At 42.8% G+C, this 26,060-nt stretch overlaps 1 protein-coding gene across 5 annotated transcripts; it reads left to right on the top strand.

Annotated features, from left to right (window-relative positions):
• The first annotated feature begins 154 nt into the window (after window positions 1-154).
• On the top strand, window positions 155-25,668 carry SLC35D1 (solute carrier family 35 member D1). 5 transcript variants are annotated; one of them, XR_014527788.1, is made up of 13 exons: window positions 162-1,785; window positions 2,744-2,777; window positions 2,865-2,951; window positions 5,500-5,567; window positions 8,285-8,356; window positions 9,991-10,059; window positions 10,852-10,954; window positions 13,127-13,219; window positions 17,935-18,002; window positions 18,359-18,437; window positions 19,408-19,490; window positions 21,523-23,632; window positions 23,821-25,668. XR_014527788.1 is itself a non-coding variant. In XM_083510577.1 (13 exons), exons 2-13 carry the CDS (start codon window positions 1,397-1,399, stop codon window positions 21,629-21,631), a joined length of 1,254 nt encoding a protein of 417 aa, XP_083366703.1. In that variant the 5' UTR covers window positions 162-1,260; window positions 1,354-1,396; the 3' UTR covers window positions 21,632-25,668. The 5 variants fall into 5 exon arrangements, 2 of the variants coding, with proteins under 2 accessions (XP_083366703.1, XP_083366704.1); XM_083510577.1 differs by having other exon boundaries at window positions 162-1,260; window positions 1,354-1,785; window positions 21,523-25,668; XR_014527787.1 differs by having other exon boundaries at window positions 155-1,785; window positions 10,852-12,138; window positions 12,876-13,219; window positions 21,523-25,668.
• The last annotated feature ends 392 nt before the right edge of the window (window positions 25,669-26,060 follow it).

Below are 26,060 nucleotides of genomic sequence, written 5' to 3'. Positions count from 1 at the left end.
GAAATTCGTCTTGCGAAGCAGCTCAAAAACGGAAAACCCTTTCAACTAGCGGGTTTTCCGTCTTGCGAGGCATTCGTCTTGCGGGGCACCACTGTAATTTTTTATAACCCAAATGTTCTGGTGTGTGTGTGTGTGTGTTTGTCCTGTTTTTCACAGAGTTGTAGAGTTGGAAAGGACTATGAAGGGTTCATCTAGTCCAACCCCCTGCAATGCTGGAATATGCAAGTGGCCTGTATGGGGATTGAACCCACAACCTTGGCCTTATCAGCACCACAGTCTAAGCAACTGAGCTGGGCCCAAGGGAGTCTGTTCTACTGTTGAAGTTCTTTTTGTTGCACTATTCAGCATGAGAGTGTCCTTCCAGATAGCACTAACATGTTATTTTGGGGGAAGTATAGCAGAACAACTCGCAAAGTGGAACGTGTGAATGGTTCAGTACAAATCCAACATTAATGTTTTATCATTGCATCAATGACATGTTGCAAGCCCCACCAATCTGGAGCAGTCCCTGAGCTCCAAAAAGATAAAGCTAAAGTAATTCTAGTGAGTGCATATGGGAATAATTACCACTATGCAGTCATGGAAATTGGTAAAGTAATAGCTATACCTCTTCAATTCGGCATTTAATGCTAACCACATAATATGAACCACCTATGTACTTAAGGAAACGCCTGTGGCTCCTTATATGTAAAATGAAACAACTTTTTGAACTTTTATATTAACTGCTGCTAAGCTAGTCTTCCATGTACCTTATAGTTGCATCCTTTATAACGTAATCATATTGGGGGTGGGCGGGCGGCGGTATGGGCATAGCCAGAATTTTGGTGGGGGGCAAACTTCATGTTTGGGGGCTCCCAGGACCGAGTTATCTGCGCCACAATTAGTCTTTTATTTTGGTATTTTTATTTATTTGATGTGGGGGCTGCCCCCTCATGCAGCGCGGCTAGGTAGGTGAAGCGCAGGAAGGAGCTCTATGAATCTACATATTACGTTTGCGCAAAAGGCCTCTTCTGACACCCCCGACGGACGTTGCCAGCAAGCGTGTTGGCGGCGCTGCACGTGATCCCTTCTCAACACGTGATGAGAGACAAGAGATTCTAGTTTCCCTGCTACCCTGCCGCCCGCACCTGGGCTTCTCACGTGGTGGCGTTAGCCCCGCAGTGTGGCTAGTAGCAAAAAGTAAGGGCACCCTGTGCGCGCTCGGGGGAAATTCTGTCGCGTGCCTCGCTCGCTCTGTGTCTTAGAACAGGTTCCGACGTGGTGGCTTGGCTGGAGCGACGCCGGCCTTTCCCGGGCAGGGGAGCGACTTAGGCGCGCAGGAGGACGCAGCCTACTCTTTCGGGGCTGGGAGAGAACGACCCCCTTGCCGCTCGGAAGAACAACATGCCGGGCTCGCATGTTGCTGCGTGAGGAACAGAGTCCCGCTGCGCCCCTGGCGCGTCACGGCTTTGCGTGCTCCTCCTCCTGCTGCGCCCTCCCTGCACGCCGTCGGGCAGCCCCCCTTGGGCCCAGCCTCTCCTGCCTCGCGGCCGCCCGCTCCGCCCCGTCTGACGTTCAGCTTGCAACCATGTCGGCGGCCGCGCGCAGACGTCAGGCTTCTGGCGTGAAGGGAGAAGCCCCCACCGCAGAAGCAGCAGCAGCAGCAGCAGCTCGCGGAGATGAGGAGCCGGGCATGGCGGCGGCGCCCAGCCTCACCGTCTGCCTCAAGCTGCTGGCGGCTGCCTTCTACGGCTTCAGCTCCTTCCTCATCGTCGTGGTCAACAAGAGCGTCCTCACCAGCTACGGGTAAGGGAGGCGAGCGGGGGAGCTCCGGGCAAAGTTCGCCGCCGCCGGCGCCAAGTCGAGGGGCAGCGCCGGCCGGGTTACAGATTAACTCGCGCGGAGAAAGGAGGTGGAGCAGGCCGGCGTGGGCGCTGAGCTGCAGGCGGCCGCGAGGACTCGGCTTTGTGGCTGCTGCTGCTTCTGCAGAGCCAGCTCCCAAGTTGCTTTCGGAGGAGGAACGCTCCACAAGCCTCCATGTTCAGTAGCGCGGGGTGGTGGTGGTGCCTCCCTCTCGCTCTTCCCAACTTCCAGGCACGGGCATTTGCAGTGGGCACAGCGCACGCCTCCGCCCCCCCCCAAGATACATCCATGAAGGCCGCGTGTAGATACGATGGCTTGGTCAGAAGTTGCCAGGCGCCCTCAAACCTCCACCCCCAAAACGGAAGGGGTCTTTGGCTTAGAGAGCACAGGGCTGCGATTCTGTACCTGTTCAGCCTGTTGGCTCCATTGAACTCAGCGAGCTTTGCACTGTGTAGCCCCATAATTTTCAATAACGCGAATGTTGGGGTTCAGCTTTGCTTCTTCGTGGCACCCAGTTTTAAAGGGGTCACTGGAGCCGTTAGACATTTCCTTCTGCATTTTTTAAAAAAAATATCCCTCCTACTGAGTACACTTTGTGTATACGTGTGTTTACGTCCAGAACAGACACGTTAAAAGAAGCGACTGATGCTGCCATCTAACTGCTATGCAAATACAGTTCAGCGTGTTAGGACTATGCATGCAAGAGTGTTGGTTGCTGGAGGCAAATGATTTTTTAAATACATTGAGTTCTTGGTTATTACCGTTCCATATATTCGTTATATTTGAGGCAGGAGAGTGAGCCACAAACAACTTTTCCTGCCAAAGGCTAGCCTTTTTCCATTATGTATGATTCACTGAAGGTTGCCACTGTTTAGTTTAATTTGTCTGCTGTTTGTTACAGATTTCCTTCTTCGCTGTGTGTGGGACTAGGCCAGGTTAGTTGGAAATTTTGAATAAGAACATATCTAATTGGGCCGGGAGAGGGAGAGGCAAAATAGTGATCTCTCTTGTTCCTTTCACAGATGTTGGCTACGGTGGTTGTCCTCTGGGTGGGAAAGGCACTCAGGGTGGTGAAGTTTCCAGACTTCGACAGAAATATACCTCGAAAGGTATGATATTTCTCTCATTTACAAAGCCACTGGCAGAAGCGTAGTTCTTGCCGTACATGCCCATAATGGGGAAGAGTGGTCTAAATTGTTCTGGTGTATGTATATTCTGTAGAAAGAATGCAAGATAGAACAACTTTCAAGGAAGGCATCAAAATGCATCAATACAAGTACTGCTTGCTGCTCATGACAAATTAGAAAACTGTTTTAAAAGTGCTGTTAGGTCATTGCAATGCATTTTTATTTTCCTTTTGCACAGGATTCATTTATTATGGGCAGCTGTGAATCTGCAGCAAAGAAGGCAGATTCCACTGGGTCTGACTTGTTGTAGTATGACTTTCCAGAGTTGCTATCTTACTTTGGGTGAAAGAATCTGATAGATGTAATTATAGATGCTAATCTGTAGAGGTCAGATAAACAAGCAAACAAAAGGATTTGGCACAAATGCTGAAATGATTTCTGATTCATGTGATGTTAAGGTAACAGGGCTAAATTTGTTGATGAGAATTGAGTCAGTGCAGCCGTGTACAGGGAGAGAGGGCTGAACCTTTTCTAGTAGTGCTGCAGTCCTCAAAAAACCACACAGACCCTGGAGCTGCTTGTTGTTTGCTGTGGGAGAGAGGCCCCTGTTGGAGCCACCCTCATTCCCTGTGCATCACAAAGACTACCTTCCCATCATGCATTTAATATAATGTTTGATTTGGCCTTCATAGGTATGTTCTGCTAGAGTTGAAGGGTTTTATTCCCAGTTAAGAATGCCACACAGTACAATCCTATGCAAGCTATTTATTTATTTCCCACCTTTTTGCCTATCAGGGACTCAAGGCAGCTTACAGATAAAATACGAACAGCTAAAAATATAGGTGGGGGGGGGGAGAGAGATAATTAAAAAAAACAATTAAATATTATTAGAATTAAGATCTATTAAAAATGCACAAATCATTACAATCAAAGCATCCCAGCACTAACCCTTTCATTAAAAGCAGTCAGTTCTCAAAAGCCCCACACTTGCAGAGGGGAAGACAACAAGGAAGGAGCCAATGTAGCTTCTCTAGGGAGGGAGTTCCAAAATCTGGGAGCAGCCACTGAGAAGGCTCTCTCCCGCTACCTGTGAGAGTCGCAGAACTGAGAGAAGCAGTTCCTTCAGAACCCAGGCAGGTTTGTATGAGGGAAAACTGTCTTTCAAAAAGCCTGGACATAAGCCGTGTAGGGCTTCATAGGTCATAACCACCAATTTGCCTTGTTCCTAGAAAGAACCTGGTAGTGGCTGTTGTGGCAAGGGAGCCGTATGCTCCTTATAACCCGCCCCTGGTCAAGAATCTGGTTGCAGCTCCTGGAGCCAGTTGAAATTTCAGAGGGTTTTTCAAAGGCAGCCCCACATCGTGCTCCACTGTAGCCAAATCAGACATCTCAAGGAACGGGTGCCGCTAACGTGATAGCTTTAATTGTGCAGGTGCAAAATTTGCAGTCACAGTGACGTGGGCATCCGTGCTCAGGGCTGGGTCCAGAAGCACACCCAGGCTATGAACCTGTGTCTTCAGGGGGAGTGTTACCCCATCCAGCACAGGCTGAGTCCCTACTCTCTGTTGTGCCTTCCGACTGACCCCAAGAGCCCCTCTGCCTTGTCTGGATTAAGTTTCAGCTTGTTCCTCCTCCTCCAGTCCAGAAGGAATGAAGCCACTATAAAACAGGCATTGACCACTCCCTTCATCTTCTAAGCCAGTCCCTCGCTGGCCTTTTCAATGAACCAGGAAGAGCAAGGATCTGGCACACATTCCAAGGATCCTGTCCAGGTCCATGAGCTGCACAAGCTGAAAAAAACATCCACTAACACTGGACAAGCAAGGGCCAAAGTTACACCCACCAGACTTGTATCCACTTATTTAGAAGGGAGTCATTTAAATCAAAGGGACTTGCCTCTTAGAGTAATTGCCTGCGGAATATATGTCCATGTTTATATTATTTCTGAAGGTCCCCCCAATTACGCTTTCTGAGGTTGTATTTAAGCATGATTGGGCGTGTAAAAGAAACATCGCCATGTGGAGCATCATGCTTAAAAGAACGTCAGTTTATACAAGTCTAGTTTACCATGAATTCCTGGTGTGCCGCTGCTGTACATGTATGGATCAATGACCTATTTAACATAGCATTAGCTGCCTTTATACATCTGCATACACTTGTTCCTCTTCCCATGCCCACTCTCTTGGTGTAACTTGGAAGACTGAATGTCTGATTTGACAGAAGATGTTATGTTTGTGTTTCCAGAATTCTACCCAGTCTTGAGAAAAAGGAAGGATGTGTGTTGCTGGTGTTGTAAGTCAGAATGTGAAACCATAAATGCAAAAGCTTTTATGCTACAGTTGAAGCATGATTGTGCATTTCCTAAGGCTTGCTATGTTGTGTGCCTGCTGGTGAAAACTGCTCCTGTTGCAAAAAACAAAACAAAAAACAGCAACAACAACAAAACTGTTCAAATGTTTTGAAAGGTTACACAGCCAACTGACTTGACCTGTTTATTAAATATTATTTTATCCCTCTTACAAATTTCTAGACTTTTCCACTACCTCTCCTGTATTTCGGGAACCAAATCACAGGACTGTTCAGCACAAAGAAATTGAAGTATGGATAATAAGATACGATTTTATTAAGCTTTTATTTTAAGAAATTATTGAGCTTTTATTAAAATGTAATCTGAATTCTGCTTGGTCTGTACTTAAATTTGAATGGGCTTTTTGATTACTTCAAATTTAGTGAATGAAAATTGTGTAGAACATTTGTTTATAATTTATTTATATGTTTCAGTATACCATAATTCTCATATCTGGTGTCTTGTCGCAGTTATAGATAACAAAACAATTGGCATTAATATATAACATAATTCAGCTATGCATATTTGGTAATAAATAATTTACAAGGACATAATAAGTAATCACCAAGTCATTTAACCAGCTCTTTCTGATTCTCTGTAAATCATAAAAAAAAACACACATTACCCAAAAGGGGTGGGGTGGAGCTTCAGCTAGTTTTCTGCTCTCTTCCAGCACATCCTTAGTTACTCAGGTGAGTTCTGTTGAGTTTAATGAGGCTAATTCCCAGGTGAGTGGGTATAGAATTATAGCCTTAAGATGCTTTTCAATAGAGCCCTGTTGATTCAGTATTTTAAAAAGCAACATTGAAAACATTGAGATAAGTTTCTTGTTACTGCATAAATATGTCAAGAGCTGTGGAATATCAAATGCCAAGGCCTACTACCCTCCCTAGCTATAATAATTATAATAATAATAAAAATACCACCCTTCATCCGTAGATCTCAAGGCTATTTACAACATAAAAATACAAGATTAAAACCCAAAATACATTATTATTTTTTAAAAAGCACACCAATAACTCCCTCTCCCTCCACAAACATATTTAAAAGTGTATAGGAAGTTAATCAGCCAAAAGCCTGGTTGAAGAGGAATGTTTTTGCGTGGTGCCTAAAGGTGTATAATGAACCTCCCTGGGGAGAACCTCCCACAAATGGGGAGCCACCGCAGAAAAGGCCTGTCCTCACGTTGCCAAACACAATCTGCCATGGAGGAGGCACATGAAGAAACGCCTCAGTTGATGATTGCAGGGTCTGGGTCGGTTCATATGGAAAGAGGGAGTTCATGAGGTATTGCGGTCCTGAGCCATTTAGGGCTTTATTGGTCAAAACCAGCATTTTGAATTGGGCCTGGAAACTTATTGGCAGCCATTTAGGACTCTTGTTTATTAAAATATTTTCAGCCTGTCTCTTGTCTTCAAGCTGGCTCATATTCTATAAATAATTTTAAAAACGAAGTATTTCAGACCAATAAACATAAAATACGGTGAAACCTCAGATAATACTGATCAAATTAAAAAGGAAGCAATTCCTCGGATACTCTGGTTCCAAACCCTTTAGGGATTTAAAAGTGAAAACTAGTCCAGAAATAGACTAGCAGTCTATAACAAAGGAGTTTTATGCTTCTGGTGATTGGCTTCAACCCAAAGCCTTGCAGCTGCTTTTAAGTCCCTCTGAACCTTCCAGACAAACGCCTGGTTTGCATGTCTCACTAAGTCATAGTTTGGCTGAGCAAGACATGTGAACCAGGCCACTATCCAAGTAGAGTGTGCTACAGAAACTTTAGTGCATGCTAGATCCAGCTGGACCAAAGGTACTCCTGGCCATAGCTACATCCTGGAGCAAGACTTTGTCCAGGAGCACTTCCAAGCCTGTGAACCCTTCTTCAAGGGCAGTGTTGTCCCATTCAGAATAGATTGTATCCCCATTTCCATATCAGTGGTTCTGCTAACCCTGAATGCTTTTGTCGTGTCTGGATTAAGCTTCCATTTGCTCACTCTTACTTGAGCTTCCCGACAATGGTTCAGAACCTCCATGAACTTCCCTGGATTCAATTGGAATGGAGAGAGGGAGAGAGAGAGCTGTGTCATTTGAACACAACAGACTGGAAAGCTGCAGGTGACCTTTCCTGATGCTGCCATGCAGATTTTAAACACAGCATGTTCTTAGATACCAGTCTATGCACTTGAGTGTAGATCCACAGGGCGCACCACAGGACCTGTCTCCAAATTAAGCACATGCAACGTCAGGCATCTCCTTTTTGCTCTCCACCGCTTGTGTGCTACCTGTTTTCCTGGCTAGGCAAGACGTGTACAGTTAAGACTGTATACCAAAGTATATAGAGATGAAAACAATTTGTGTATATAAAATTTACTGTTAGGTAGTAACGTTAGGGTAATGGAATTTGCATTTCCATGCCATATAATTTGTTTGTAGATCTTATGAAGCTGCTGAATAAGACATTATTATATAATAGCCTTTCAACAAATGATTTCTCTCTGCATCCTAGTGCAGATGTGGGCAGGTACTTGCTTTGGTAACCAGCCTGGACTGGTGGTTAAATATAACCTTAAATGTAGGGTCTTGTAACTTGAGATCCCAACTCATTTCAAGGGCATGAGCTGGAAGAGAGAGTGTGCACTTATAAAAAGCTTTTCTGCGCACAGTTTCCAAACTTCAAAATAGCTAATGCAGTTGGGCTGCACTTGGGTGTAAAACAAAACTGTTAAATTTTGAAGAATTGCATTTTCTAGCCTGTTTCCCCCGCTTCTGACAAACGTTGGAGACAGTCTTTTTAAAAAATAAAATAAAATAATCACCTGTGACTTTCCCCCAGGGACATCCGTTCTCATTCACCACACCATGTGCTGTGATGTTGAAATTTGTCCGGAGTAAATTTAAAATGTCTCTGTATAAACATAAGGAGTATCTATATAGCTAGCTCTGTCCATAAACATTATTTCTCTTACAGCCTGCCAATGTTTACAGTCCTGAGACGGTTTTCCATTCTGTTTACAATGTTTGCAGAAGGCATTCTACTCAAGTGAGTTGTGAGATGGTACAGTACTGTGTTGCTTCATGTGTTTTGTGTCATATGGGTGGATACAGCCAATGGCAGTGCCATTATATTTCCCTTGGGTTATGCAGGCATGCAGCCTGCACAAGGTCAAGCACCCTTTGTAGTTCTTAGGGTTGAACAAAGGAAATATTTCAAGCACATGGGACTCCACATTTGTATAGGAAGGCACTGATCAATCTCCAGTACTGGAGATACAATGCTGAGAATCCCACATATGATGTGGGCTTTGTCCAGCGATGTCTTCTTTTTGGTCTGAAGTTGTTATCTGCATCAGTTTTGCATTGGTGAAATCCTTCATACTGCCAGATGCTTATGTATTTTTCAATTATACTCCTGTAGTATGAGGATTAACAGCAGGACAACAAAAGTGGATTTTGTGAGCCCTTATGGTTGCTAAGAGACATACTTGGAGCCCTGAAGGACCAATGTCTGTTTTCCACTGTTTTGAAGAACTCACTGCCCTGGCTACATTTGAATATATTTCATATAGACATAAATATTGTTTAGATGACTATTTGGTCATTGGGGGGGGGGTTATAATAATTTATTTATTTAACTTAAGAAACAGGTACTGATAGTTACTGTATCTGTAACATGAACTGATAGTGAGTTTTTTGTTTTGTTACTCTTGGTGTTCATATATTTCTTCCTTGCTTTTCTTTGCTAAATTTTCATATGAAAAATTAATTAAAAGAATACTGTCAAGTGCCATGGGTCTACAAGCTTAGGCCAGACTTCTTAATGTGTACCAGTGACTCCATTCTCAAGTCCATTTTGCATACAGGGGAACTTGGAGAAAGAAATTTCTAAGAGCATGCTGAGCTTTGTGCCAAACTTCAACATTACAAGAAAACCCTCTTCTCCTTTGGAAAATGGCAGGATGAGTGCAGGATAGGGCTGGGCAATAATCAGCTTTCCAACATTGCAGTGTGTCGCCAGCCAAACATTGTGGTTTAGTGATACATCGCAATGTTGAAAAGTGGAGGGAGGATGAAATTGCATTGGCCCGGCCCCGCAAGGCGCCAGGTGAAACTGCTTCAGCTCCCTTGGTCGCAGCAGCAGCAGCAGCAGTTTCACTCTGGAGCCTCATGGGGCTGGGTCCAATGGGGCCTGTTCTTTCCTTGGCACTCCATTGGCCACTAAAGCAAGTTCTTGCTTTAGCTCTACAACCTCTGAGAGCCAACCATGATTTTTGCTGTTGGCTTAGTGTTTTCTCTCATGCTTTGAAACCCTAGGAATTCTTAAATTTCGTTGTGTCGTAGACCACTGTTTTTTATTGTTGTTTGCAGGTCACTAATTTCTTATGTGACAGTAATTGCATAGGAGAATACTTAAGGACAGCTGTAAACTGGAGAGGGAGGAGGAGAGATAAATGAAAGTCTTAGGTACATGTGTTTGGGCCTCCCTCCGCCCAGCTGCATACACAAATACAGACGTCGATTGGGTTTGACGTAAACAGAAAACCCTGGCTTTTTAGCATTTTCCTTCAATGTTTCCATCATGATCTCTTGAAAGGTTATTGTGGACCACAGTTTTAAGAACGCTGCAAGAACGCCAGCTGCCATAATGAGAAAGCTCTCCCATTTTTATCTTCTTAGGAAGAAATTTTCTTGGAGAATTCAGATGACAGTATTTGCAATGATAATTGGTGCATTTGTAGCTGCAAGGTACGGTATACCATTATTAAAAGGAGCTTGAATATTGTTCAGTGTTTTATGAGCTTGTTCCTCAACTAGATTCTTAAAATATTCTGGTTAGCTGTTGGAAAGGTGAATAGAAATTCAGTTGAAGCCCTGGAAGGAAAGAGCTAAGGCAATGTACGATTGTCTGAAGTATAAATTAATGGACTAGAATAATTTGAAGTTTTTGTCGAATATGAAGGCTTCCCTGGCAGGCAGAGCTAGAAATGCCTGGAAGGGTCTAAAGTGGCCCCTAAGGTTTTGCACTCAGGAGACCAATACGGGAGAGACCTGTTTTGTTGCAGCTGGAGAAGATGAAGGTGTCTGGCTGTGTTGCTGCAGATGCACCATGACATTCCTTCTCTCTGCACTCCTCCCAGCAGTCATTCCTCCTGGTCAAAACCTGTCTGTCTCCAGGCACTGCAGGCATCTACAAGGGATTCCTACACTGCGGAGTCGTGTTGCAGACATCTTTGTAACACAGAGTTGGTCTGCCAGCGGGACTGGTGCCTGAAGCCAGCTCCCCATAGAGCACATCCTTGGGGATCCTGACATCTACACCTGTAGATGGGTGGATCAGTGCCACCATAAATGGCAGGACTGATCATGCATATACTGGATGCAGTGGGGTCTTCCCTTGTGCAGCATCCTCTTGTGGGATCTAATCTGCAAATGCGATCCTTGTACAGAATCCTGCTCTGCTTGCAGATTGCAGTTGTTCAGTAATTATCATGACTATGTTTTCTCTTTGACTTTAAATATTACCTTCTCTGCCCCTAGTTCTGATCTGGCATTTGATCTGGAAGGCTATGTGTTTATCTTGATCAATGATGTCTTGACAGCTGCCAACGGTGCATATGTAAAACAGAAACTAGATTCCAAGGTAGGTTCATCTTGCTACTTCATTTTAAAACAGCTTTCCACTTTATTGATCAGTAAAGGATGAATGAGTTACTGCTTTCTGGGGGGAAATACTCATTTTTCAACAATGTGGCTGTCCTGTCCTATATATTATTATTTTTCATTTTGCTCTGCTGCTGCACAAACATCTGTAACACCATGTACATATTATTCTAACAATTTGCAAGTGTTTAGGATAGCGCACACAAGTAAACATAGGCCAGAATTAAGCCTATAAGAAACATACTGTATTGGACCAAAGCCCATTCTGATAGGGCATTTAATTTCTGCTGGTGGTCGGGGTTTGTTTTATTTGTTTGTATCCTATTCATAAAACTAGAATCATTCTAACATTGTGTTCTATGACACCATGACCACTTGGGGCATGAAACTATTTCACACCAATATTAAATGATCAGACTGCCAAAGGGGCTTGAAGTTAATGCATGTAATCTGGTTCGCTTGTACTGAGATAAAAGTATTTATTTTATGATTATGTCATGAAACTTACTGTTCCAATAGATGAGAACCAGGATGGAAAATATAAACAGTTAGACCAGTGCAGTAATGAAAAATGCAATTGTTTATTAATGTTACGACAGCCTGCCAGTAACACATATGTTTAGGATAAAGTTATTAGGTTAGCTACATTATGTACTAGTTAAAAGGAAAAGTCTGTGGATCAGTACAGATATAATACCGCCTTCCTTTTAACTTTGGCTAGTTGACCAAGAAGCCAGCCTTGGCTCCCTCTTATCTACAGTTTGTAAATCAAGAGCCAGACTTGGGAATGTTTGTTCCTTCACCCTAAATCACAACGAAGCAAAGTGTTTGCATCAGTGCTATCTGTGGTTAAGACCTTAATAACCCCAGTAGTTTCAAGCTCTGTATTTAAAGGGTGGGTGGCAACTTGCTCTAGAGAGGAGGCGCTTCGTGAATAACAATATACATTCCCAAGGCAGGCTGCCAACTTACATACTATGTTTCGCAGAGTTTAAGTATTGCAGCTGTACCAGGCCAATGATTTTTGGGGGGCGGAGGGTTTGTATAAAAATTGTATTTGTGCTTATGGTGTCTCTTTTATATCCATTGATAGGTAGGGTAAACAGTAAAGTATATATGCTTTAATAGCCATTTGGGTGTTTTTTAAAAATCATTTCATATACCGTATTTTGCGCCCCATAGGGCGCTCCAGCCCATAGGACGCACCTAGTTTTTTGGGGGGGGAAATAAAGAGAAAAATTTTTATTTCCCCCCCAGGTGTGGGGCTGGAAGAACCAGGTTGGGGAACAGCGGGAAGGCGCTGTCCCCCAAGCTTGTGGGGCTGGCTATGGGGAGAAGTGCGCTGATCCCGGGACAGCAGGCAGCTCTGCGCGGCCATCTGGAGCTGGGCGGGACTTCGCACCCCGCTCCTGGTGGCCGCGCAGAGCTGCGCTGATCCCGGGACTGCAGGCAGCTCTACGCGGCCATCAGGAAGGGGGCGGGACTTCGCGCCCGGCTTCCGGTGGCCGCGCAGAGCCGGGGACTGCAGGCAGCTCTGCACGGCCATCCGGAGCTGGGCGGGACTTCGCGCCCGGCTTCCGGTGGCCACGCAGAGCTGCGCTGATCCCAGGACTGCAGGCAGCTCTGCACGGCCATCCGGAGCGGGGCAGGACTTCGCGCCCGGCTCCCGGTGGCTGCGCAGAGCCGGGGACTGCAGGCAGCTCTGTGCAACCCTCAGAGCCGGTCTCCCGAGGGTTGTGCAGAGCTGCCTAAAGCCTGGAGAGCGAGAGGGGTCGGTGCGCACCGACCCCTCTCGCTCTCCAGGCTTCAGCGAAAGCCTGCATTCGCCCCATAGGACGCACACACATTTCCCCTTCATTTTTGGAGGGGAAAAAGTGCGTCCTATAGGGCGAAAAATACAGTACTTTTGATTTAAAGTAGATGTTATCTTTAAGAAATAGAAAACAAGTTTTGCCAGCTATATTATTTGTACCATTGCTGATTTGCACCATGGGGAAACGGGAAGCTGATTTGTGTCTCAAGGACTCAGACAGGATGCTACATTTATAATGCTTGTAGGAGATGACAGATGAGGTCTTGTTTTGTGAACTTCTCTGTGTACGGATTTATCATTCAGCCAAAATAAGTACATAACTGTTTTTTCCATTTCCAGGAGCTGGGAAAATACGGCCTTCTATATTACAATGCACTGTTTATGATTCTCCCCACCTTGGCCATTGCCTATTTTACAGGAGATGCGCAAAAGGTAAGCCTTCGGTTTTTATTCCAGAATGGCAGCTCTAATTGAAAACTATATTGCTTGTGTCCATATGTCAGTAATTGTGAAATAGAGTTTTGTGGGCTTTTAAAAAAAAATGCAGTTTATGGTGTTGTGTACTAGGATGTCTAAATACGTTACTGTTTAGTTCTAATTCAGGACAATTTAAAAAATCTTGGCATTTGTCATGACTGCAAGTAAAAAAGTGCACAATTTCAAAGGTATATGTGGAAGGGAAACTTACCTATAAAACTCTGAGACTGAGGAAGCAATTGAGAAAGGCCCACTTATATTGGTATTGGTTTCAGTGGGATACTAGTATGTGAATTGTCCCTGAGAAGCCAATACTATGGTTCTGCTAAGTTATCTGCCATTGCCATTTTCCTTAGCAGTGACCACTAAATAATCTATAGCAATGTTAAGAGTCGATGCAGGAATTGCAGTGGCAGTGCCTAGCATTTACACAACTTTTGTAATGTGTGTGAGCAATTGGGGCAACAGTATTTGCGGATACTGTGGCTGCGCAGCCAGTGCGCTGCAAGGTTCAAGCTGCAGTTGGTTGCAGCATCTGTGGAGCTCTTCCTTGTCCTCCTGGCATAGGTTACTCCACCAAGGCAGTTTCTGTGCCTGAAGCCAGCATGGAATGGATCTGAAGAGTTTCATCCAAAAATGCCTGCAGCTACCCAGGAGTCACCCTCTCCAGCAACTTGCTTGAGAAGTGAATGTTCATTCTTGGCCAATAATTACTACAATCCTTGTTGTCTAGAGAGGCCTTCTTTAGGAGTGGCCTTTTAATTGCCATTTTCAGGACAGACGGGGCCATTTCCTCTCCCAAGAAGGCATTTATTGCCTTGGGACCCAGGCAGCCACCCCAAGCGATAAGCAGACACGTGAGATGCTCTGCCCACATCCTCAGGTTGCCAGAGCTGAAACTCCACCAACAAAACGATGACTAAACCGTGCTTTGGGCACAATACTGTGTTACTATGACCTAGTTACTTCTTTAAATTTGTAGCAAATATGTCACAGCATGCCTCCAAGGAATTCTTCACATCACTGTGAGGGGAAAATTGGAGTAAACCCAGAACACCTATGTTGTGTCATATATCAGGATATATGTAGCTGAAATATGAACAAGTCTATCATCAAGAGAACTACAGGGTTTTGGGAAAGAAGGTAATTTGTAGAGAACTGGTTCCCATATTTCTTCCATGTGTTCACAGGGGGGCGGAAGGTGTTGAATTTCCAGATCCACAGGTGCCTTTTTGGAGAGACTTCTGGACTTAGCTTGACAAGATGTATGCTTGATTAACCAATATCCATAAAGTTTCTGATAGGAACCATTAGTTCACCAATATCCAGTAGGCCACAGTTTCCCCATACCCTGCTATAAACAACCATGGATACAGTATTTGATACTAAACACTTGCATTGGTCACAGCTAAAGAGTGGACTGAATAATTACAATTATATTTCAAATCCTTCCAGGGTGGCTTACAAAAAAAGGCCCACTAAGCTGCTATATTTGGGGGGGGGGGAGAAAGCACAACAATATCAAAAGACACATACTGCCACCAGGATCCTTCCCACTGGAGAGTTAATGGGAAGGAAACAGTCCAGCTGGAGCGTGCCCTGATGCCCTGTTTACCTGCATCCCTCTCACCTGGAATTGTTTCCTCTGGACGGTTGATGATAGATCCCCTGTGACAGTGGGAAGGGGAGAGTGCAGCTGGAGCAGGCTCCAATGTGGTCTTTGCCTGTCTCCTTCTCTCCTGGAATCCTTCTCACATTGCATTTTAAGAACCTCCCCTTGAGATAGAAAATAGCATCTCAGTGTTTATATATTTCTGGGAGGGGTGAAAAGTATTCATTTAGAAATATCTGCACCAATTAAGTGAGGAGGAGAATACCAGCACTGTTCTAGACGCTGCAGTTTGCATTCACAGTATGTGTAACTATCTTAAGCTACTAATTTTTGGATAAACTTTCTTCTCCCCTGGCAAGCTCTTGGCAGTGAAGGTGAACAAAGTCTGCTCTGTTAAACATCCAGGAAGCTCAACTTCACAGAGCTGGGAAATCATTGGCTTTGTCGTAGATACATATTTCTAAGACCGTGGCTCTGCTTTTTACACACGGCACCATCCCCTCTTAATCCAAGTTGATAAACTTGATAAAGTTAAATACGAGCCAAGAGAATTAGAATTTGCGCCAACACTTGGCAGTTTAGTTCCTTTAAAATCTGTCTAGTTCCAACCATAGAGCACTTGTGGGTAAATTTATCATCCAGCTATTAAAGCACTGGAAAAGTACATCTATGACACTTACTGTTTACACCAGCAGAACCCAGCAATAAGTTCTGTTGCTTGATCACATAGCTATTTCATATAAAGACCCTGTGCCTTGGTTTGGATGCTACAGCCAAAGACTGTGCATGTAAGAAAGCAAGCAAGCCATGTCAAAAGGGAGAGGTTCTACAGAATTATTACTGGCTGTTTTCCTACAAAGAATTGCTTCTCTCATATGTGGTTATGGGTCAAGCAAGGTTGTCTCTCATTCCTGCTGTTGCTTTTCTCCTCTGATTTTAGCAAGCTCTGAAAATGTTGGGAGAGGGTGCCACAAGGATACCCTTTAATTGATTTTACTACACATTTTAGTTGGACCTTTTGAGATATACTTTAGGGCTGTTGTCTCTTGCTGTTAATACTTTTTGGGGTTCTTTATGCTAATTCTCTAAGGTATATCAAATAGCTGATGACTGAAAACAGTTTTATATTATAAAAAAAAGGTCTGACCTTGGGGACACAACCAAGCCTTTATTGACAGGGGACCTCTGTGGGTGCCAAATATTTGTGTGTACATAGACCACAAAGTGATGTAGAACTTACCCAGGATTTTAGCTATTGCTGGATTGTTCAGACGCTACTGGTAGTCATTTGACTGCACTTGTGATGCTGCCAGTAATATTATTCGTAATGATCACTGTCTTTGTAAGCTTTCATATACATTATTATAGATAATTGTATACTTACAAATGTCTCTTTTGATGCCAAAAAGGCCAAGAAGAATAGGTCAGTTCTGAGATGGGAAATTAATGGAGCGATCTGACCTTCTTCTAGCACTATGCTTTGCTGTAGATTTCTAAATTCCACCAGTTGAGTGTTGCTGCATTTAGTTTAAGCATGGGTACAGTTTGTGCAGTACGTTGCAGGTTGTCTTTGGAAATCTGAAGGTAGTGCTGGGTTTGAGCTGGTGCATTTTGCAACTTCCTCTTTGTAGCCAACTGATAAACTGGTAGGCTTATATGTCTGTGTGTCAAATGTTTCTAGTCTAGATTCAACAGCAATTTTTCCTCATTTTTAAAGCAGCTGATTAGTGTCAAAACCAGTATTTAATTTCTTTGAACATTTTTCTTCTGAAATGTTCATTATGTTACTTCTTTAATATAATCTTCTAATAAGTGGGAGGCATAGTTAAGGTGTATGCTGCAGAAATGATAACTGTTTTGCAGTGTTCAGGCTTCAACATTGTATTTTCACATCATTTGCTTCTGCTTACAGGGAGTGTATTCTAGTATTAGTAGAATATACAAGGTGCCCACCCCAAACTGCAGCCACATACAGTGGTACCTCAGGTTACAAACACTTTGGGTTATAGACTCCGCTATCCCAGAAGTAGTACCTCGGGTTAAGAACTTTACCTCAAGATGAGAACAGAAATTGCGCGCTGGTGGCGCGGCGGCAGTGGGAGGCTAACGTGGTACCTCAGGTTAAGAACGGACCTCTGGAACGAATAAAGTTCGTAACCAGAGGTACCACTGTATACTTCTTCCTCCAACGCTCAAGTACACATACACAGGGCATACTTGAGCATTGCCACAAACACACACAGAAAACCCCCAATCCCTAACCCCAAGTACACAAGAGCCCCACAACCTGCTGCCTAGCTCATGATCCCTTTGATACACATTACATTTCTTCAGTGGAGATGCTAAGGACAGACGTAGAGTGCTTTAAAAAGCTAGGCCAGAGATGAGACTGTTGATATAGGTCCCCCATTTAATGTGACAGTCATTTGGAATACTTGCAGATTGGCTCATTTGAGTAATTTCATGTGTAATTTTAAAGACATTACATAACTGAGGATACGATTTGTGAATGCTGCCTGATGAGGTCTTTGGCATACAGATATGGGATTGGGCACATATACAAAAATGGACATGTGTTGGTAAAGTGTATGTGAAAATATTGTACTACCCCATTTACTATTGCTCCAATATCCCTTTTTACCCCCTTTCTTTATGCCAGATTTATTTGTTCAATTGTAAGTTTATTTTGTAAGGTTCCCTTTTCTGCTCTATTAAATTATGGGGATATGGAGATTTACTGCTTCTCGGAACCTGCTTGAGACTGCTTGTCACGGGCTGCTATTCTCTTGCGTTGGGACTGCCCCCCTCCTGCTCCTTACAAAAGAGGCCAGGAAACTCCTCTTTGATGCCGCTGCTTCTATGCTGACCCTAAGACTCCCTCTTGGGGGGTTGGGGGGACATGTAGCCTTCGCATCTCCCGCCTCAAAGCCCGTTAGTGATTGAGCCCTTCTGAGCTCGTGCCATGTTCCGTCCTGCGGCAAACCGGAAGCCAGTGTTGGTTCAGCACTTCTGCAATTTTAGCTTTTCTGCTAAGATACTGTCTTTGTTTTGCTTCTAGGCAATGGAATACAAAGGCTGGTCGGACAAACTTTTCCTTATACAGTTTACACTGTCATGTGTAATGGGGTAAGGATACTTGCCTTTTTTTCTCCTAAGAGACACTGTATTCTTACAACTATGCATAGCTGCTTTCGGTCAGTAACAGCAGGCTAGCCACACCAGCTGAAAAGAAATATGCAGACTATGCATATCCCTCTGGGCTGAGAGTCTGAATGCTGCTACTATGCTGTACATGTGGACTCCAGGCATATGAGGGCTTGAGGGTATGTTGCACTTAACTCATTCGCCAATCTAGGTATTTGTAGTTGAACATTCTTTGCCAGAATCTCAGAAACCAGCAGGCACCAGAAATTGTTCAGTATACTACTTTCTGCCCAGCCTGGTACTATTTTACATGTTTTTTAAATTTTTCTTCTCTGCAGGTTTATTTTGATGTATTCCACAGTACTTTGTACTCAGTATAATTCTGCCCTTACAACTACAATAGTTGGTTGTATTAAGGTAAGCTCTTCAGACTTACACATCTACACAAATAATTTCTAATACTGCATGTTAGTTGTTTGGGGTCTGTTGTGCCATACTGGTCTTGGTGCATCATAGGGAAGGAAGGGTAAATGATAGCTTTGAAAATGTTTTGTTGCCTGAAATCTGATATGTAGAAGAGCTGGTGCTCTGACTTGGAAGGTTTGGGCTATGCAAGAGAGAATGGTGTTTATGGGAAGATGAAGTGTGAATACAAACACGGTCATTTGCAGTTTGTGACACCTTTTGTAGAGCCCCTATTTACTTTCAGTACAGTGGTGCCTCGCAAGACGAAATTAATTCGTTCCGCAAGTTTTTTCTTCTTGCGAGTTTTTCGTCTTGCGAAGCACGGTTTCCCATAGGAATGCATTGAAAATCAATCAATGCGTTCCTATGGAGACCATCCGGGGACAGAGGGGAAGCACCGTGCGCCTTCCCCTCTGTCCCCGGACCTGTTTTAAAGTAAGGGAAGGGGCAGCGGGGAGAATCGCTTCTCCCCGTTGCCGCCCCTTGGTTCAAAAGGGGTCCGGGGAGAGAGGGGAAGGTGCACGCGCCTTCCCCTCTGTCCCCGGAGATTCCGGGGCTGGCAACGGGGAGAAGCAATCTTCTCCCCGCCGCCCCTTGCTTCAAAAGAGGTCCGGGGACAGCGGGGAAGACGCGCTGCGTTTCCCCGCTATCCCCAGAGCTTGCGGGGCAAGCTTCGTTTTGCGAAGCAAGCCCATAGGGAAATGTGTCTTGCGAAGCGGCTAAGAAAACGAAAAACTCCTTCGTCTAGTGAGTTTTTCGTCTTCCGAGGCGTTCGTCTTGCGGGGTACCACTGTAGAATATTCTGCTAGCTCTTTCAGTGCAAGGCTTAAGACCTGTCTGTAACATTTTCCCCATGTTAGCATCTCACAAATTTTTGAAAAAGCAACAGAAAACTGTCTGAACCTCTTTGTTTCCTTCCCAGAATATTTTAATAACCTACATAGGAATGTTCTTCGGAGGCGATTATATTTTCACATGGACAAACTTTGTAGGGCTAAATATCAGGTAAGTGCAAGACTGTTGGGGAGCTCATAAGTGGCAGTTATACAACATATGTTGTAATCTCATATCCACATACCTGGAACTAAGCACCATTGAAATCAGTATGACTTTTGTATAGAAAAGCATATAGTTTTGTACTGAAAATGTCTTGAAATAAAAATAAGGATTTTTGGAACTGCAGTTTAGAGGAAAAAATGAAACTGAATCGCATACAATTAGAGACCATTTCTTAATACACACATTAGGGTAGGATAAGCACACCTTGATTCATAACGAGTATGTATGTATGTTCATTCCCCTACCTTTGGCTCCTTCTGGGTTAATTCACTAACAAATGATAAAGGAAGCTGTCACTTCCCACAGGAAAAGTTTTGGCTGCCTGGAGCATTTGACTGCTCCACTGACAACTGTTTCACTGGTTACTTGACTTCTGTACTAATGCTAAATTTACTCCTTCCCGAGTATATGTTTCCCAGTACATTTTGCCTATGCAGAGATTACCTAGTCTTTGACCATAGTTAAACAGTTGCCTTCTTTTTGGGGAAAAACAGAAGAGTAATACTTGACAGCTATAGATGCCTTTAGGAACATTAGTGATGTGTGTGTGTGAACCATCAAAGCTTAAGCCTACAGTCACTGTAACAGTTGTGTAGGTACATTTATGTGTGTGATGATTAAATTACTCATGGCGGGGGGCGGAGCTGGAAAAGCAATGCAGTATAGTATTTACAGTATCATCTTTCATTGAGAGTCATAGCTATAGAATAGGCCAGGGGGGTGTATCAATATATTGTCCAGGACTGGTATAAGGGGCAGAATGCAATATTACGGGTGAAACAGATGCCAATCCTGAGTCCCTGCTACCAGTGCTGCTTTCAATATCAGGCCATTGGCAGCAGAGGGACTTGGCGGCGGCCTCACCTGTGATACTGCCGGGTGAAGCCATCACACTCTGCCTCTCACCACAGAGGGTGAAACAAACTACATTGGCGGGCACGCTCCTCAGTGGAGTCTCTGCCTCTGGTTCACATGACTGCCCCTCTGCTGAGCAAGCCCCCGATGCCTTGCATGCAAGCCAGAGGAGTATCAGGGCTTGCTCAGCTGGAGGGTGAGAGTCCTCATGTCCCTCAGCTGAGCAGTGCAAGGAAGCCCCAGTGCTCCTCTGGTTTGCACGCCAGCTGGAAAGGCATCGGGCTTGCTCACCATAGGGCTGGGCAATGTATCTTGGCTGCTGCTTCTTCCTCTGACATGGGGAGGAAGAAATATCCGAGATATATCAGCAGATCATGGTATTTAGCTGCTGGTACATCGCATTTTTACTTATACAGTTGTACCTTGGAAATAGAACGGAATCCGTTCAACCTCCAAAACATCCAGAAAACAAAGCCCCATCAGATGTTCGGCTTCCAAAAATAGTTCACAAACCACAACAGTCACTTCCAGGTTTGCAGCATTCGGGAGCCAAAACATTCATGAACTAAGCTGTTTGAAAACCAAGGTATGACTGTGCTGCTTTTGTACTCAAACACAGAGTTTACAGTATAATAGCATCCACTACAAGAGTTGGACCATTGTGAATATACCTATTTAAAAAGCACCATACTTCCCCCTAGTGTGGAAAGTCAGTTACAATTCCACTTACAGTTGAGAACAGAGAAGCAGGCTTTGTGTGCCATAAATACATATGGAATGAAAGCCTCCTAACTTTTTTCTGGCTAGGATCAGGGAGTTGTAAGAGCTTAGAAAACCACAGCTGTTGTGAAGAACTACACAACTGAAGCCAAGCAGAGGCAGCAATTCATTACATTTACAGCTTTTACCACCACAAACCTGATAACATGTTCTTGCCACCTAATTCAACTACCTGCTGTCCTTACATTAGAAGCAGACTACTAATTATTAACTGGGCTGCTAACATTTTCCACTTGCCTGTAGTGTTTAGTAGAATATAAAATATGAATTGAGTTTACTTAGTATGACTCAAGAGAACTGAGTTTAAGTTGTATTTTTCACCTGAAAAATCTGTGTCTTGCAGTATTGCTGGAAGCCTGGTGTATTCTTACATCACCTTTACAGAAGAGCAACTGAACAAGCAGTCTGAAGTTAGCATCAAGATGGACATTAAAGGGAAAAGCTCCGTATGACAAAAGGGTCACTTACCAACAGTAGCTCCTGATTTTCAGCCGTGATTGCTGACAAATCACTAGAATGTGCAGTATCTCTGAACAGAATTGTATGTGCAAATGGAGAGTACCCAATATGAAGATTGCTCGCTGCCTTTTAGAATGAGATATTTAACTGATAGCACAAAATGTACAGCTGGTTATTAACACTAGGCTGAAGGGAATAAGGCTTAAACAGTCACAGCCTATCTTGCACCATATGTGAAGACAAATACTTCTAATGCTCTAGTCTATAGCTTTTATAATCTTGAGTGGAGCAAGAAAACGTGTCCTAAATATTTCAAAATGAACTGAGGCTATTGTGCTAAAAGGCCCAGTGTTGACTCAATTCACTCAGCATAAGATAGCAATCAATTTCTCATAGAAATGAAGCATAGACTGTAGTAAGTAAGGATGCAATTCAGATCACTTAAATCCCAATGGAAACAACTTTTCGGCCCACAGTAAAGTATTATTAACTTCAGCAGTATTTATACCCAAGAGGCTTGTAAAGCACAGTAGTTAGGTGGGATTTTCTTATTCAAGAATCGGCAAGAACAAATGGATTCTTTTGCAAGGAATTCTTTTCATAACATTGTAATGCCCCCAGTATGAATCCCCCTTTAAGCTCAGACTCGTCTGCAAAAATGAATCTAACTCTAAGCAAGTTATAACTTAAAACATTGTAACTAGGTAGCCAAAACTGTTGGGACTAAGTAGCTAAAGACAATTCAGATGTAAAAGAATATTGAACCAGTGCCATACAAATTCAGTTATTTGTAATAATTATATTTAATAAAGTTATTTGTAATATTTGCATTTTTGCTCACCTGGGTACTTCCACCCTGTGTATCCAAGACTAACCAACTGACAATAAAAAAGTATACTAGTACTGATGCAGGTTGGAGAGGCCGAAATGCCCAAGTTCTATTGTTAAGTTCCAAAAATAATTTGAAAATACATTTTTTTAGAAATTTAGATGGAGAAATTGAGGAACACAAGGTCAATAAATATATTCAATATATTCTGTCTGTTAAAAACAGGAGAGTTACAGCTAATCTCTCAATGCCAGAGGTTTTAAATGCCTTTAACTAAAATGCAAAATAGAATTGGCTTTGCTAATTAGGGAAGCATCAGATTATATAGGTAGAGAGATTACCAACAATTTTCATCAGGTGTGGAAGAGAAATTTCAAGATCTGCAGCCAACAGAAGCACTTCAACATAAATAGGAACTTTGCTGCCTGCCCACACATGCTAATGACACTAAAGCCAGATGAGGCAACAGCCAGCCTCTTCTCATGAGCCAGATGAATGGGTTCTAATCTAGACTCCATGGTGACAATTTTCAAGATGGTAGCTCATTCAGAGGTTGTTTTCCTTAACTTTGGTTAAAGGGAAAACCAACAAGACAACTTGCATAAAACGAGTTCTGGGAAGAAGATACAGAAAATTCCACTATAGTTTCTCTCTCTGCATCAAGGAAAAAGTGTATTAATAGAAAAATCATCCTAAACCACCAAAAACCTCTGCATCCAAGCTGCAAACCTAGCTTGGAAGCTAGAAATCTGGACCAGACTTTGGACCAGCAAAAACTAACACATTCCATATACTTAACTTTACATACCACTTCATACATTCAGGACTTGGTGTATCATGTTCCTTCAAGTGTCATTTAGTGAAGCACAGTATTTAAGGAACCTTGGCTACAGTTCTTAAGCCCCACGTCCTATGTACCTTTTATCAAATGGAGGTTGGTGATGCAACTAAGACTAATACTAGGATTTACCTTTGCAGTACCAAAAGAAGCAATTTATCAGATTGGCTTCTTTGGGTGTAGGTCATCACCTAGTTGATGACATTTACCAATGATTTTTAGAGTGTTTAAACTTCAGTACATGTTTATTTTCAGAGTAAAAGTCTATTCGATCCAGATTCTGCACTTTAAAAAAGCTGAATAATGTGACATAAATTATAGCTAATTGTGTACTGTGATTACACAGATTGCTCATACTCCCTAGCACAGTAACCAGTGATCCCTGGTTAGTGTTAAGCTCACACCAGCAATCCTGGTAAGTCCAACACTCAATGCTCTGCTTGGATGTAATGCAAAGCCAGGGTTCATGATTTGTTACTCCTTCCAATGTCAGGGGAAGAGCATTAACCATTCAGACTAAAACATTCTGATGTGTAAACACAACCTACATAAATGCACACACACAGAATTGTAGAGTTGGAAGGGACCACAAGGATCATCTAGTCCAACCCCCTGCAATGCAGGAATCTTTTTGTCCAACATGGGGCTTGAAGCCACGACCCTCAGTCAAATTATTGTTGCAAAGTTATATATTGTCTCTGGAATCTGCATCTGTTACCCTTTTCTCTGCTTCTATGGCATTGGTATGCATTCTGCCCTGTTCATAACCTTGCATGTTGCAGAACATTGGGGAAAAAAACTTTATAAATCTTAGTAAGCTTCTCGGTGTGTGATGCCCTCTCCCACCCATTTAAAAAAACCCACCTTTCAATGTTTTGAACATGAACACGCCTTATCCAAAAGGAAAAATGCACATGCTGCTGGCTACTAAGAAGAGACTTAAAAAGGAGGTACATTTTAACAGCAAGGCAGTTGCACACGAATAGCCCAATAGCATTTGGCCTATTTTTGTTTCAGAAGATTGTGTTATGAAAGCCACTGTAAGGGGGGGGGGTGTTATTCCATAAAGTCTACCTTCCTGTATTATTCCAATCTTAAAGAAGGTGAAGCAGCAGTATAAAAAATGTAATCCATAAATCCAGCATCTTCCCCTTTCTTGTGGCACATCTTTCCCCTCAAATTCCTAAAGTTTGAGGTTTCTCGATCACAGCTATATATTATGGGCTGAAAACAGGAGAGACTAGATACATAAATAAATACTAAAGAGCCACCTTGATCTGAAGTTGCATGTTACAGTTTAATTGTTACCCTGTTCCCATTCATTAACCTCAACATATTGTGTGTGCGTGCATATACTGGACACAGTATAAGCCCCAGTTGCACACTTCATACATACTTGCTTTTTAGAGAGTTGGGCTTCTACAGCTGCAATCACTGGTCGCAAACCAATGGAAAGAACACACCAGATGTCATTCATTTCAGTAGAGTCCTGTAGCTTCTTTTTGGGCTTCATTGAAATGAATGGTGTGCATCATCTTTTTTGTTGGATTTGTACTTTATCATGGTCGCAGTTTCCTATAGCCACTTTATAATACTTGAGTTCCCCTACCAATTTCAAATCTAAACAACTGAGAATTCGGCCTAAGTATTCATTTTTTAGGAAAGACTATACTGGCTTCTTATGCAGAATACAAGACATTCCATTCACTTCAAACAAACACCACATAAATTTTACAACTCTAGCAATTATGTATGGTATTACTCACCACATCATTGCCTGCCTTACTTTCTTCCCTTGCACAAGAGTCCTGCCTAAAAGTACCAAACGCTGCAAAACACAAGTTCATAGAGAATAATATATGTAAATATTTTTGCAAATAAGAGTATTTGCATGGCCTGACTACAGAAAATGTCATCTATGTTGAATGAATTCCTGATACAATCAAATTCTTGTATTTCTCTCTCTCTCTAATCTGCTGTACTGAGGCAGTTGCTCTCAGGGTATTTGTTAGAGATTTTTTTTAAAAAATCATGTAAAATTGTTCTGAATGCATTTGCATTTTGTAAAAACTTTGCAGTGCCAAGTTCTATAAGATACTACATACACTGGGAAGATAAAACAAAATTCTTACTAGTTTATTTTGTATGCTGTTAATTTTCCTCTTAACTATTTTCCTATATAGAATTTATTTACAAGATTGAGAATTCTAGCATTAAGGGTCAACTTTTTTAAAAAATGTATATTCCGTAGACTTTATATACTGTAAGTAAGAGGAAACCAGAAGGAATTTTATGTCCATATGTATTTTTGTACTGGCTTAGAAATAAATTTTGAGACAATTTTTCCATGTCTCAGTTTTAAAGTTTGTTGGTTTTATTACTGGGTTTATCCGAATCAAAACCAGTTTCTTTTTCAGTAACAGGTAAATGTGTTACTGGTAACGTTTGCAAATAAGTATATCTGGTTGGTGTATCACAATACAGGTGCACTATTCTACTCACCACTTCGATAGTGAATTTTGTTTGAATAGCATTTGACTTGAATTATTGTCAGTCAAGACCCCAGCAGCATGTCAATAAATGATGGATTCCGTTGTTTCCCATAATGCTTTGTAACACAGAAGTCATGGCTGATCATACAGTAAGCCTAGAGCTATGGCTTCAAGAATCTCTTCTCCTGACCTGAATTGTTTTGAAATGTTAATGATACATCAGTATAACACACATGTAAAGCTCAATGTGCAAGGCTGTGAAG

The sequence above is a fragment of the Podarcis liolepis genome (assembly GCF_965112155.1).
Source record: "Podarcis liolepis genome assembly, chromosome: 6".
Taxonomy (NCBI): domain Eukaryota; kingdom Metazoa; phylum Chordata; class Lepidosauria; order Squamata; family Lacertidae; genus Podarcis; species Podarcis liolepis.
This window is presented reverse-complemented; position numbering and strand designations above follow the sequence as displayed.